The 15,848-nt window shown below is 41.8% G+C and overlaps 1 protein-coding gene across 1 annotated transcript in view; it reads left to right on the top strand.

The window, feature by feature from the left end:
- LOC125916978 (transient receptor potential cation channel subfamily M member 6-like) overlaps nucleotides 1-15,848 on the top strand; it is a 68,804-nt gene that overhangs the window by 40,450 nt on the left and 12,506 nt on the right. Inside the window, exon 16 of the mRNA XM_049623240.1 lies at nucleotides 971-1,103. Within this exon, the coding sequence (XP_049479197.1) occupies nucleotides 971-1,103 (133 nt within the window). The remainder of the gene's footprint in view (nucleotides 1-970; nucleotides 1,104-15,848) is intronic.

Genomic DNA, 15,848 nt, shown 5'->3' on the forward strand with positions numbered 1-15,848 from the left:
CTGACACAGAATTGTTTCATAATATCATGAAGTGATGTGTCTTTTTGTGAGTTAATTATAATTATGTCAAGGAAGGTGGACAGCCTCAGCCACTGACTGGCAATAATGTTTCTGTTTCTAGTAGAGTAACTTAGTCCCATTTACCCGTGAACAACATTGGGGTTGGGATGTCAGCCCCCTGCATGGTCAAAAATCAGTATATAACTTTTGAATCCTCCCAAACTTTACTGATAGCCTATTGTTGACCAGAAGCCTTATAACATAGTTAATTAACACATACCGTGGATATTATATGTGCTATATACTGAGACTTATAATAAAGCAAGCTGGAGAAAGGAAAAGGTTATTAAGAAAATCTTACGGGAGAGAAACATTTACAGTATTTACCAAAAAATAGTATTTACTCTTTACTGAGGAAAAAAACCCACGTGTAAGTGAACTTATGCAGTTCAAACCATGTTGTACAAACTCAGTGTAACAACATGAAACTTTCTTACACTTGCTGGATTAATTTAACAGTCTTGGACTTCATCTAACCTTGATTTTAACCTACAGGTTACTTATTGTCATTTTGATAGACAAAACAGTTGGCAGAGGAGGGGGAGACAACCAGATTCTTTACCCATATGCATATAAATGTAGCAGATTTTTGTAAATGGGTAGAGACATTCTAACCTAGGAGCGTATTGAACAGAGTGTCTGTTCCACATGAGTCCTGTTCAAATTCCCATGCCTGTTTATACAACAAATAGGCAAGATCCAATCTGGTGTTTCTATTTGTTTCTACACACTGCCTCTCCATTAATATTAAGAATTTGGTGTGATAAAGCAGCAAAGTTTTATCACGCGAGCTCCAGTTCATCGAGTTTTCAACACAAGTGGAAGAAAAGCCCCACCTACTCAGTATCAGCTTCCTGTTAAAGGCAAATTACGATTTTTTTTTTTTAATGTGCCATACTTATTTACACAGAACTCTACCTGAGTGAGGAGGATCTGAAGAGACTTCACGACTTTGAAGAACAGTGTGTGGAAATATACTTCCACGAGAAGATGGAAAGACTGAATTACAGCTGTGAGGAACGAATCCGAGTCACCTCAGAAAGGTAAGAGATACATGTTTTTTCCAGCCCCCCAAACCTGATTCTACTAAAATGTCCAAAGAAGTAGAAAGATGTATTTTTAAAACCCAGAAGTTTAGATTCTCTAAACATTTTTTTTGTCAGTGTGTAATATTTATGGAATTGATGTGTATTCCTTGAGGACCTACTATGTGTGTTCCAGACGCTCTTCCATTCACCAGTGATGAATGATGAAGAAGAGACAAGAGTCCCTGCCTTTGTAGGACTTGTGTTCTGGTGTGTGCAGGCAGACCAGTAAGAGGGCGGGGGTGAAGAACACATAAGAAACAAATACAAATATGTAATTCAATGTCAGACAGTTAAATAGAGAAGAAGAAAAATAAAGTTGCATAAGGGAATAGAAAATGACGTTGGGGAGGGGTCTGCCAGAGTTGGGGGTTGGGTTGGACTCCTTGGGGTAGTCTGGGGCAGGGAGGTCACTGCAGAGTCGCAGAGGGGGGACCTGAGAGGGGAGGGCCAGGCAGAGACACCCAGGGGGATGGCACACCCGATCGAAGGAACAGCAAATGCAGGTGCCTGAGGCAGCAAGGTGCGTCCATGAGCAGCAGGTAGGACTGGAGAAGGTCGAGGGCTGCGTCCTGGTTGCACTGGGGAGATGAGGACAGGTGAGGTTCTCTTGTTTTGCTTTCGTATGGAGATAACAAAATAAACGCGTGTGGTCCTGGAAATGATTCACCAGCAAGGGAGAAGCTGCAGAAACAGGAGGGAGGAGGTGATTTGCTGAAGTGCAGTCCCCGAGGAACGGTTTACTGTAGAAGCTGGGCATCTCCCTCAAACAGGGCGCCCGGAGAGAGTACGGCCAGTGTTCAGGAGGATGCGGGCACACAGCTGTCGAGGCCAGGGGACCATCTGATGGTGCCTGTGGGTATGTGTGATTTGGGGGGTCCGTGCAGGGAGGCCACTGAGAGATTTGAGGAAAGAGAAAATGTATTGGAGAAAGTGAACATACTCAGAAACTGTGGGATCAAAGCCATCATGGCTGTACTGATAATTGTGCATACATGGCATTGTGTTAAAATATGGAAGACTGCATTGTTATATGCATTTTTTTAAAAAAACAACAACACAGAATTGTTTTTGTAGCCAAAGCAAATTGACAGAAGTTAAAGGCGTTCCTTCATTTTCAAATACACACGGACCTGGCTATAAAATGTTATACCTGGGGCACCTGGGTGACTCAGTCAGTTAAGCATCTGACTTTTGATTTTGGTCCAGGTCACGATCTCACGGTTTGTGGGTTTAAGCCCCGTGTTGAGCTTTGCGCTGACAGCATGAAGCCTGCTTGGGATTCTCTCTCCCTCTCTGTCTGCCCCTCCCTGCTCATTCTCTCTCTCCCTCTCTCAAAAAATAAATAAACAGCTAAAAAATAAAATGTTTGAAAAATATTTTTTTAATGTTTATTGAGAGACAGAGAGAGACAGAACATGAGCGGTGAAGGGGCAGAGAGAGGGGGACACAGAATCCGAAGCAAGCTTCAGGCTGTTAGCAGTCAGCACAGAGCCCGATGCGGGGCTCAGACTCACGAACCGAGAGATCATGACCTGAACTGAAGTCAGACGCTCAACCAACTGAGCCACCCAGATGCCCCAAAATAAAATGTTATACCTAATAATGCATATATTTTTTTCTGATATCCAAATGGATAGAAAGTGAATCCTTAATTGAATTACACAAAGAACTCTGTAAATGGTTCACTATGGGTATTTCTGCACTTTTTTTTAATGTTTATTAATTTTTTGAGAGATAGAGACAGAGAGTGAGCTGGGGAGGTGCAGAGAGAGGGAGACATAGAATATGAAGCAGGCTCTAGGCCCCGAGCTGTCAGCACAGAGCCCAGCGTGGGGCTAGAACTTACAAACCATGAGATCATGACCTGAGCTGAAGTCAGATGCTCAATCAACTGAGCCACCCAGGTGCCTTTTTCTGCACTTGTCAGTTGATACCATATTATGTAGATATGTACTTAGGTGGCTGATTGAATTTCAGACCAAATTTTATATTGAGAACAAAATATCAAATAGAATTGGGTTTTGAGCCCACAAAATTTTATTTTCCTTAAATAATATCTTTAGGCCGGAGCTTGATGACCTTCTCTTACCTTGTTCCTCTTCTTCACATTCTGCCTCGTTATTGATATGCTCACTGAGTTCCATGGGCCAGCCTGGCTCTCAATCTTCCAGAAGACACATACCCAGATAGGAGTTTATAGAGCCAGGATGAAGGCCTGCGTCTGCCATTTGCTAGCTGTATGTAAATTGGGCCAATTTACTCTGGGTCTTTGTTTTCTTATTTGCAAGATGTACACAAAAATAGATATACCCCTTAGAGGTGTTGAGGATTACATGAGGTAACACAGATGGACTGTGTGGCAGAGTGCTGGTCAATAGTAAGGATATGATGCAAGTAAAACTAGGCTCTGGGGTGCTCAGATGGCTCAGTTTGGTCAAGCATCTGACTTCAGCTCAGGTCATGATCTCACAGTTTGTGGGTTCAAGCCCCGTGTCGGCATCGATGCTGACAGCTCGGGCCTTGGAGCCTGCTTCAGATTCTGTGTCTCCCTCTCTCTCTGCCCCTGCCCTGCTCACACTCTGTCTCTCTCCGTCTCAAAAATAAATAAACATTTTTAGAAAGGCTCTAAAAAGCTATGAGTGTGATTTCTTTTTAAATACATCTTAACAGGGGCACCTGGGTGGCTCAGTCGGTTGAGCCTCCGACTTCGGCTCAGGTCATGATCTCACAGTTTGTGGGTTTGAGCCCCGCGTCGGGCTCTGTGCTGACCTCTTGCTCAGAGCCTGGAGCCTGCTTCAGATTCTGTGTCTCCTTCTCTCTCTGCCTTTGCCCTGCTCATGCTTTGTCTTACTCTGTTTCTCAAAAATAAATAAATGTAAAAAAAAAAAAAATTAAAAAAAATACATCTTAACAGAAGACCATGGGGGAGGGGAAGAACAAAAAAGTTAGAGAGGGAGGGAGCCAAACCATAAGAGACTCTTAAAAACTGAGAACAAACTGAGGGTCGATGGGGGCGTAGGTGGGAGGGAAAAGTGGGTGATGGGCATTGAGGAGGGCACCTGTTGGGATGAGCACTGGGTGTTGTATGGAAACCAATCTGACAATAAATTTCATATAAAAAAAATAAATACATCTTTTCTTTTAAACCTTCAAAGGGGAATAAATAGATAAGATGACCTCACTGCCCTAGGCTATGAATGAGGACAAGGTCATGGAGAGTCCCTTACTTTATACTATAAACTAAGGAAGGATTTTTAGGTGGTCAGATATGGGCAGATTTACTTTCTAGGCAGATTCCCTCAGTTACAGTGTGGATTTAAGGTGTCAGAATTGGAAATATGGAGGCCATTTGAGAGACTGATGCAGCAGGAGGATGAGTCCCAAGGGCTAGCCAAAGTAGCCATGATGGGGTTGAAAGGAGGTGTCTTAGTCTGTTCAGACTGTAGAGTGAAGTACTATAGGCTGGGTGGCTTGTAAGCAGCAGAAAGTTACTGCTTACAGTTCTGGAGGCTGTCCAAGATCGGCGTGCCAGCACGGTGTGGGTGACAGTCCCCTTCTGGGTTGTAGACTCCATGTTGTAACCTCACATGGTGGCGGGGGTGAGGGAGCTCTGTGGGTTCTCTTTTATAAAGCCACGAATTCCATTCATGAGGGTTCCACCTTCCTGACCTAATCACCTCCCAAAGGCCCTACCTACTAATATCATCACTTTGGGGGGTTAGAATGTCAACCTGAATCTCAGGGACACACAAACATTCAGACTGTAGCAGAAGGGATGAACGAAGACACGTTTAGAAAGGGCAGTTGATGAGGGGAGTTAGGGATTGGACATGCAGCCGAGGGAGAGGGTGGAGTCGAGGATGACTCTCAGATCTGTAGCGGGGGTAATTAGGTGAAAGGTGGCACCACCATGATTGAAAAAAAAAATGTGCAAAAGACACGGGGAGGGGGGCAAGTGATGAGTTTTAGCTTTGTTGAGTTTTAGCTTTAGCTTTGTCAAGTTTTAGTTTTGTGGATTCTTATGGCACATTTAGCCAGAGATTTCTGGGAGGTTTTAGATGTGAGGGTAGGAAGTCCTGGGGTAAAGATTGAACTGGACAGGGAGATTTGGGAGTCACCTGCCCCTTGTGAGAAAATAAAACCATGACCTAGGAAGTGAGTATGCCCAGGAAGCAAGAAGAGTAAGGAAACTCAGGGGGGTGAGGGTGGTTCCATGAGGGGGGCCCTGACAGCTGTATAATGGACCAAGGAATAGGAGCTCATGGAGAAAACGAGCCAGAATCTATCAGAGGAGAATAGGGACAACTAGGAAATGGTAGTGTTGTGAGCCAAATGAATATGGCATGAAAACCTGAGAAGCGGACACTTATGAACAAGTAATTCAATGATGGTGGTGGTGGTGGTGGTGGTGGTGGAAGTAAGCCTAACACCATTCGTCATCATGTACCATTATATGCTTCTTGGTTGTTTCCCTTGAGATTTGCGTAGAGAAGGATTAGAAGCTAGATGGGTATGTGGCTTCTGAAAACTATTCCAGAGGCTTCCATGGGCTCTAGAATTCGATTATGGAGGCCCGGGTTTTCAGAACATCATCCACCGATTTTCCCTGTTGACAGAGCTGCCTCAACAGCCCTTGTTTACACGGCTGGCCTTGTTGCAGTAGCCCCTGGGGAGCTTGCCACAGAGGTATGGGAGGGAGGGAAGAATACTTTCCCGAGATAGCTGAGCCAATAGTTTGAAGAGGGAGGGAAATGAGATTAGGAGGGGATTTGCATGGGCCCTTACCCGTAAAGAAGAGATCACCTATCTATCTACTTACAGAATTCAGTGAGTTGTGATACTAGAAAAAGAGAAGTATTAAGGGCTGTTTTATGTCTTCCTTTACTGGAAAACTGGTTATTTTTGACCCTAGTGCTATAAACCAGCACTTCCGTCTCTCTGTTCTATGGGGTACTAGTTAATTGGGTATTTTTCCATATTAAGCATGTTATATTTGGGAAATACTACATTTTATTTTGTTTTTTTTTTTAAGTTTTTGTTTAGATTTTGTTTAAAGTTAACATATAAGGTAATATTGGTTTCAGGAGTAGAAATCAGTGATTCATCACTTACGTATAATACCCAGTGCTCATCACAAGTGCCCTTCTTTAATGCCTGTCACCCATTTAGCCCATCCCCTGCCCACCCCCCTTCCAGTAACCCTCAGTAGTTCTCTACAGTTAAAAGTCTCTTATGGTATGCCTTCCTTTTTTTCTATGTTCATTTGCTTTGATTCTTAAATTTCACATATGAGTGAAATCGTATGGTATTTATCTTTCTCTGATTTATTTGCCATCCACATCATGGCAAATGGCAAAATTTCATTCTTTTTGATGGCTGAGTAATATTTCATTGTATATATATTCCACGTCTTCATTATCTATCATCGTTTGATGCACATTTGGGCTCCTTCCATAGTTTGGCTATTGTTGATAATGCTGCTGTAAACATCGGGGCACAGCCCCTTCAAATCAGTATTTTTGTATCCTTAGGGTGAATACCTAGTAGTGCAATTGCTGGGTCATAGGGTAGTTCTATTTTTAACTTTTTGAGGAACATTCATACTATTTTTCAGAGTGGCTGCACCAGTTTGCATTCCCACCAACAGTGTGAGAGGGTTCCATTTTCTCCACATCCTTGCCAACGTCTGTTATTTCCTGTGTTGTTAACTTTAGCAATTCTGGCAGGTGTGAGGTGGTAGCTCATTGTAGTTTTGACTTGTATTTCCCTGATGATGAGTGATGTTGAGCATCTTTTCATGTGTCTGTTAGCCATCTGGATGTCTTCTTTAGAAAAATGTCTATTCATGTCTTCTGGCCATTTCTTAATTGGATTATTTGTTTTTTGGGTGTTAAGTTTGATACGTTCTTTGTAGATTTTTGGATATTAACCCTTTGTCAGATATATCATTTGCAAATATCTTCTCCATTCTGTAGGTTGCCTTTTAACTTTATTGATTGTTTCCTTCTCTGTGCAGAAGCCTTTTATCTTGAAGTCCCAACAGTTTGTTTTTGCTTTTGCTTCCATTACCTCAGGAGATGTGTCTAATAAGAAGTTGATACGGTTGATGTCAAAGAGGTTGCTGTCTGTTTTCTCCTCTAGGATTTTGATGGTTTCCTGTCTCACATTTACATCTTTCATCCATTTTGAATTCATTTTTGTGTGTGGTGTAAGAAAGTGGTCCAATTTCATTCTTCTGCTTGTTGCCCCAGTCTTCCTGGTGCCATTCGTTGAAGAGACTCTCTTTTTTTTCCATTGGATAGTCTTTCCTGCTTTGTCAAAGATTAGATGACTTTGTAGCTGTGAGTCCATTCTGGGTTTTCTATTCTGTTCCATTGATCTATGTGTCTGTTGTCGTGCCAGTGCCATCCTGTCTTGATCACTACAGCTTTGTAATGTAGCTTGAAATCTGGAATTATGATGCCTCCAGCTTGGCTTTCTTTTTCAGGATTGCTTTGAGTATTCAGGGTCTTTTGTGGTTCCATACAAATTTTAGGATTGTATGCTTTAGCTCTGTGAGAAATGCCAGTGATGTTTGATAGGAATTGTATTCAATGTGTAGATTGCTTTGGGTAGTATAGACGTTTTAGCTATGTTTGTTCTTCCAATCTATGAGCATGGAACATTTTTCCAGTTGTTTGTGTGTTCTTCAGGTTCTTTCATAAGTATTGTATGGTTTTCAGAGTACAGATCTTTTACCTCTGTGGTTAGGTTTCTTCCTAGGTATCTTATGATTTTTGGTGTAATTGTAAATGGGATCCATTCCTTGATTTTTCTTTCTGTTGCTTCATTATTGGTGTATAGAAATGCAACAAACTTCCGTATGTTGATTTCATATCCTGTGTGTCTGCTGAATTCATGTATCAGTACTAGCAGGTTTTTTTGGTGGAGTTTTTCAGGTGTCTACATAGAGTATCATGCCATCTGTGAAGAGTGAGAGTTTGACTTCTTCCTTGCCAATTTAGGTGCCTTTTATTTCTTTTTGTTGTCTGATTGCTGAAGTTAGGACTTCCACTACCGTGTTAAATAACAATGGTGAGAGTGGACATCCCTGTCTTGTTCCTGACCATAGAGGAAAAGATCTCGGTTTTTCCCCACTGAGGATATTATTAGCTGTGGGTCTTTGTATATGCCCTTTATGATGCGGAGGTATGTTGCCTCTATCCCTACTTTGCTGAGGGTTTTTATCAAGAATGGATGCTGTATTTTGTCAAATGCTTTTTCTGCATCTATTTACAGAATATTAATGTGGTGTATCCTGTTGACTGACTTATGAATGTTGAACCACCCTTGTGGTCCAGGAATAAATGCCACTTAATTGTGGTGAATAATTCTTTTAATGTACTGTTGGATTCAATTTGCTAGTATCTTGTTGAGAATCTTCACCTCTTTGTTCTGTAATTCTCCTTTTTTAGTGGGAACTTTGTCTGGTTTTGGAATCAACGTAATGCCTCATAGAATGATTTTGGAAGTTTTACTTCTATTTCTATTTTTTGGAACAATTTGAGAAGAATAGGTATTAAATCTTCTTCAAATGTTTGGTAGAATTCCTCCGGGAAGCCATGTGGCCTTGGACTTTTGTTTGTTGGGAGATTTTTGATTGTTGATTCAATTTCTTTGCTGGTTTTGGGTCTGTTCAAATGTTCTATTTTTTCCTGTTTCAGTTTTGATAGTTTATATATTTCTAGGAATTTAGATTGCCCAATTTGTTGGTTCATAGTATTCTCCTATAACTCTTTGTATTTCTGTGGTGTTGGTTGTGATCTCTCCTCTTTCATTCGTGATTTTGTTTATTTGGGTCCTTTCTCTTTTCTTGTGATAAATCTTGCTAGGGGTTTATCAATTTTATTAATTCCTTCAAAGAACCACCAGCTCCTAGTTTTATCCATCTGTTCTACTGGTTATTTTGTTTGTTTGTATGTTTCTATATAATTTATTTCTGCTCAAATATTTATATTTTCCTTCTTCTGGTGGTTTTAGACTTTATTTGCTATTCCTTTTCTGGCTCCTTTACGTGTAAGGTTATGTTGAGTATTAAAATTTAAGACTTTTCTTTATTCTTGAGGAGGACCTGTATTGCTATATAATTCCCTCTTATGACCATTTTTGCTGCATCCCAAAGGATTTGGAGTGTTGTGTTTTCATTTTCGTTTGCTTCCATGTATTTTTTTTTTCTTCTTTACTTTCCTGGTTAACCCATTCATTCTTTAGTAGGATGTTCTTTAACTTCCATGTATTTTTGGTCTTTCCAAATTTTTTCTTGTGGTTCATGTTAAGTTTCATAGCATTGTGGTCTGAAAATATGCAAGGTATGATTTCAGTCTTTTTGTACTTGTTGAAGCCTTATTTGTGAGTCAGTATGTGATCTATTCTGGAGAATGTTCCATGGACACTTGGAATGAAATGTTCTGAATATATCTGTTAAGTCCATCTGGTCCAGTGTGTCATTCAAAGCCATTGTTTCCTAGCTGATTTTCTGCTAGATGATCTGTCCATTGCTGTAAGTGGGGTGTTAAAGTCCCTAATTTTCCCTTAAGTCCCAAATTTTCCTACCAAGTTTCTGTGGTGAGATCTGCTGCAAGCCTGATTTGTCTTCCCTTGTAGGTTAGGGACTTCTTTTCCTTTGCTGCTCTCAGGATTCTTTCCTTATCTCTGTATTTTACAAATTTTCCTATGAAATATCTTGGTGTTGGCCTGCTTTTGTTGATTTTGATGGGAGTTCTTTTTGCCTCCTAGATTTGGATGTCTGTTTCCTTCCCTGATTTTTTTTTCCCTCTCTTTTTCTGGGACTGCTATGATACAAATGCGATTATGCTTAATGGAGTCACTGAGTTCCCTAGATCTACATTTGTGATTCAGTATTGTTTTTTCCCTCTTCTTTTCAGCTTCATTATTTTCCATAATTGTATCTTCTCTATCATGTATTCGTTCCTCTGCTTCTTCCATTCTTAGGGTCAGTACATCCAGTCAGTCTGACTAGTGTTTAGGTCTCTTATCTCTGTGGTAAGGGACTCCCTGGTGTTCTCCATGCTTTTCTCAAGGCTGGCTAGGATTCTTATGATTGTTGTTTTAAATTCTGGCTCAAGCATATTCCTTACATCTGTTTTGATTAGATCCCTGGCCATGACCTCTTCTTGTTCTTTCTTTTGGGATGAATTCCTCCATCTTGGCATTTTTGTCTAGGCCTCTGTCTTCTGTGTGTTAGGAAAGCCTGTTATGTTTCCTGCTCCTGAAAATAATGGCTATATTAAGGAGAGGTCATGTACTGCCCAGGGCCTGGGGCGTTAGGAAGTGTTTGTGGCGTATGCTGTGTGCACTCTGCTGTTGTGTTTTGGCTGCTCTTTCCCTCAGGTCAGTCTTCTGCAGAGTTTCTTCTTGTCTGCAGTAGGAAGTATTACCACCTTGTCCATTGTGCTCCAGGTTTTAACTAGGTGTGTTTTGGTCTCCTTGTTAAAAGAAGCTAGATCCTATTTCCCCTGTTGCTGAAACTTTGCAGCACTTTCTGGCAAGTAGACTTGGTGCATGTGGGAGGTTTGTGCTGGTCTTCTGGGGGAGGGGCCCGCTGCAGCTCTGCCTCTCGGGCACACTTGCCCTGGCTCGGAAGCACCTGCAGAGTGCAGGGGGCAGGGCTTCACATAAGCAAGGCTCAAGCCTCCACCGTGGGTTTTGGGTCTCCGAAGTCTGTCCACGCTGATGGGAGGAGTGAACAGCGGCATCAGCCTGCTTTCACCCCAGAGGGGAGTTCGTGCTGCTGCTGTTCAGGAATCCCTCCCAGAAGACTTAACCATCTCCCCTCTTTTATCCCAGGCTTCTGTCAGATCCCTGCCTTCACCCTGTCTGTGTCCAAGCCCGTCTGCCCATGTGGCAGCACAGTGCTCCTGTGTTTAATTCAGGCTCGCTGCTTGGGTTTCAGAAATCCAACTGTTAGAGACCCGGCACGGCAGGGACCCACCTTGATAACGGGGGGGGGGGGGGGGGTCTTGCTGCGCCCTGGCAGGTGCCGGTTTGTCCCAGAAGGGCAGTTCCTTGAACACGCAGGGGCTTGGGGTCTGTGGTAAAGCGCAGCAAAAAGGCGGCATCCGGGTCAGGCAGGCATCTCTGCTCGTATGCCGATGAGCAGGGCGGCTCGGTGGTGCCTCCTGGCTCTTTCGTTCCCGGAGAGGCAGTGCTGCCTCTCCCAAATGCACTCGACGAAGGGGGACTTTCTCTCCCAGGGTGACCCAGGGGATACTCAGAAACCACTGTCTGCTTCGGGCCTCTGCCCTCCTCCACAGGAGCACCTCTGTGCCTGCCAGGCTCTACCCTGGCCATGCCACAGACTTCTCAAACTTCAGACTGAGTTCCGCTGCCTTGTAAAAACTTGTGATAATCAGCCTCTCTTGCTTTCCCCGTCAGTGGTTACGGGGACGTGTTTTTCTGGTGCAATGCCCTGTGTCCTAGTCTCTTTCTCTCTCTTTCTATCTCCTGTCCCTGACCGCAACTCCCTTCCCTCTGCAGCGCTGGCAATTCTTCTCTCCCCCAAATCGTGTCTCTGTACCTCCTGCCTTCCATGATGTGGCCTCTTTTGCTCCTCAGATAGATTTCCTGGGTGTTCAGAATGGTTTGATATTTAGCTAGCTGCATTTGAGGGACAAGGCAAGCACAGGGTCCTTCCTACGATGCCACCATCTTACCTGGAAGGGCTGCATTTTAAAACAAGCCACGTGGCGACTCAGGAGAGTTACCACTTAAGCAGGTCCTGTCAGTATTGTGCTGTGAAACCTTACTGAGGAACATTTGTGAATACCTCCCAGCGTGGGAAACTTTGGTGTAATTTGTTTAACCCTTCCTAGGCCTCAAAGGCCCCCGTGAGAACTTTGTCTAGATCCCCAATGAGTTGCCCAGAGGTGCCGGAGTGCAGGGGTTAATGCCACTGGATGTGGAGTCAGACCGTCTGGGTTTGAAGCCTCCCTCTATCCCCAACCATTTGACCGGCTCCACCTCTTTTATGAAAAGGATAAAAGTAATGCCTACATTATAGGGTTGTTATGCAGATTAAATAAAATAATTATGTAGAGTCTAAAGTGCCTGGCACATAGTGAGCACTCGGTGAATATTACGATTATCATGATGGTTATAATTATACTTCTTATAACCTTATTTTATTAAAACATCTTGTTCAAAGACCCACAGTTAAACAATAACCATACCGGCCTTCCCTTGGGGAAGGAAAAAAAGAAAAAGTTAGAGAGGGAGAGAGCCAAACCATAAGAGACTTTTAAAAACTGAGAAGAAACTGAGGGTTGATGGGGGGTGGGAGGCAGGGGAGGGTGGGTGATGGGCACTGAGGAGGGCACCTGTTGGGATGAGCACTGGGTGTTGTATGGGAAAAAGTTTGGCAATGAATTTTATATTAAAAAAAAAACCTTGCACAGGGGAAACTAAACTTACAAGAATTTATGTTACATGTAAGAACGACTGAAAGTTTAGATTAAATTAATGCAGTTGGTGGCTGAGGAATATAATCAAAATATGTTTCACAGGACATAATGCTTTGAAATAAACAGTGCCCATAAAAGCAAGAGGACCCGACGTGAGGGTGACCAGGTTATTTGTCTAACAGGTCTCTATTGTAGCGTGTTACCTGTCGCCGTGAATGGTTGCTGGCTTCTATTGTATCCGTTCGATGGGACTGCTGCTAATGGAACTTAATGAGCCTCCATTACTGCTGTTCAGACTGTACTGTTTTTGAATCAGATGAAACAGTGCGCTAGATGGAGAGGCTCTAATTAAGCATATTTGGAAAGGGATATACATATATTTTGTGCTCTTTCCGTCATCATCCCTGCCAATTCTAGTTTTGCAGGCTCCAGAGGGTCAGGAAGCATTTATGAAGCCTCTATTGAGTTACAGAAGTTGAATTCTATAGCAGAAGTAAGAAAGAGAGGGGTCCACCCACATGTAACAAACACAGAAAATACCACCCTCTTTATTGTTTAATTCCTATCTGCTAAGCTCCCAGAAAGAAGTGGAGGATGTCTCGATCCATGTGACTTGAGGTATATTCTAGAGAGGGAAAGTCTCACACTATTTTGGCAAGTGCTTGTTGCACCCGAATGCTAAATTCTCCATAGTATAATCACTGCTTCTTCCAGTCCCCACATAAGACTGGGGATCATTTTTTGTTTTTTAAGTTTATTTATTTATTTTGAGAAGGAGAGAGAGAAAGATGCAGGGAGAGAGAGAGAGAGAGAGAGAGAGAGAGAGAGAAAGAGAGTCAGTCCCAGGCAGGCTCTGTGCCGATAGCAGGTGCAGGGATTGATCTCATGAATCATGAGATCATGACCTGAGCTGAGATCAAGAGTCAGATGCTTAACTGGCTGAGCCACCCAGGTGTCCCTCCTGGGGATCATTTTTAATTCATGCACATGGTCGTGTCAGCCATGAAATTGGATAAGATTCCCTCCCTTGATGGTTTTTTTTTTTCTTTAACTTTATTGACTGATTGAGATCGAGAGAGAGAGAGAGATTGATTATGAGTGAGTCAGGGAAGGGCAGAGGGAGAGAGAGAATCTTAAGCAGGCTCCATGCCCAGTATGGAGGCTGACATGGGACTCAATCTCATGACCATGAGATCATGACCTAAGCCAATATCAGGGGTCAGACACTTAGCCAACTGAGCCACTCAGGCACCACTATTTTATTTCTGTTTATCAAAGATTTTCATTATAGAGATTTGCTCAGAATATTCGCTTATCCAAATAAAAGAATAAAACAGGGAAAGAAAAGAAAGAAAATATGTCATAAGCCAGAGCCCACTCTGAAAATGTTCTTTTTTCCATTTTGTCATATATGTATGTATGTGTATATGTACTTTTTTTTTTTTTTTTTTTAGTTAAAATTATACAAGTTTGGGGGCACCTGGGTGGCTCAGTCAGTTAAGTGACCAACTTCGGCTCAGGTCATGATGTTGCAGTTCGAGGGAGCCTCACATCGGGCTCTGTGCTGACAGCTCGGAGCCCGGAGCCTGCTTCCGATTCTGGGTCTCCCTCTCTCTCTGCCCCTCCCCCACTTGCACTCTGTCTCTCAAAAACAAAGAAACTTAAAATAAATAAGTAAATAAGTAAATAAATAAATAAATAAAATCATACAAGTTTGTATTTTACTCCCTTCCCTCCTTACACATCCAAAACGTTTCTTCAATAAGTAAAAACGTTATGTATAAACATAATTTTACATTTACTTTTGCTTGACTTACAAAGTGTTTATATCAAATTTAAAAGTGTACAACAGAACATAACAACATCCCATCCCCATGCCTACCATCAGAAATAGCCAAAGGAAATTACTATTAACAATGTAAACATGATTTTAACGGCTGCATGATATTCTATCTCATAATGTAGAGAATATCTCTATCACCTTTAGCATAGTGAAATTATAGCCTCTTTATGTACATTGCCTAATTGAACGGCCCAGTGTGGCATCCTTGTCCCCATAGAGTTATTTTAATCATTTGCGAGGCTAAAAAAATGTTGTTACAGTGTAGATGAGCTCATCGTTGTTTTCATTTCCATTTCTCTGCATACCTAATGAGTGTGAATATTTTACCATATTTCCTTATCTTTTATATTTTGTCTTTTGTGAATTGTCTGTTCACATCCTTTGGGTTCTTCTTAATTTTTTCTCCATAACAATTCATAAAAGTTTTGATTTATCGAAGGATACAAACACCTCATCATATTTGTTAGAATAATCTCCAACTTACCATTTATTTTGAAGTGTTATATTTTTATGTGTAGGAGTTTATTTTTTGTAACCAAATCTGATACATTTTGTAATTTATTGTATTAATTGTTAAGCTTAGAAAGATGGAAGTAGTTTCCTAAGCTGCCATAATGAAGTACCAAAAATTGGGTGTCTTATAACAGCAGAAATTTGTTGTCTCACCATTCTGGAGGTTACAAGTCCAAAATCAAGAAGTTGGTAGGGGTAGGGCCATGCTTGCTCTGATGCCTCTAGTGGAGAATCCTTCCTTGCCTCTTCTGGCTTCTGGTGTTTACTGTCAATCCTTGGTATTCCTGGGCTTGTAGATGCATCACTGAAGTCCTAGGGTGGCTTTCTCCCTGTGTATATTCACATCATCTTCTCACTGTGTCCAGATTTCCCTTTTATACGGATACCAGCCATAGTGGCTTAGGGCCTACGGTAATGACCTCAATTCAACTTGATTATCTCTGTAAAGACCATGTTTCCAAATGAAGTCCCAACCTACAAGTTACTGGGACATTAGGACATCAACATATCTCTTTCTGGGGGCACAGAGTAAAACCCATCCCCATTTTGAGGTATTTATAAATATACAGATAATATTAACCAACATTTCCTTCATTCGTTCTGTCTCTAAGTCAATTAATACATTTAATTAGATTCGATTTGCAATTTACTTTTGACTCTTCCAGCTGAAAATGTCTTGTGCTGCTTTTACATGAATCCACGGCTAGACATCATAATGTTGGGTTAAAGTTTTCAAAATAATTTTAAAAATTTGGCTGAGGCTTTCTCTGAATGTAGGTCTCTTAGAATGGGTTTTGCCTGCAGCTTGGGAAGCCTATTTGAACTCTAGACTTGGATTTTCGTTGTTGTTGTTGTTTAAGATCTATAATTTTTTTTTTTTTCTAA

This window comes from Panthera uncia, unplaced genomic scaffold, assembly GCF_023721935.1.
Source record: "Panthera uncia isolate 11264 unplaced genomic scaffold, Puncia_PCG_1.0 HiC_scaffold_1371, whole genome shotgun sequence".
In the NCBI taxonomy this organism is placed as follows: Eukaryota; Metazoa; Chordata; class Mammalia; order Carnivora; family Felidae; genus Panthera; species Panthera uncia.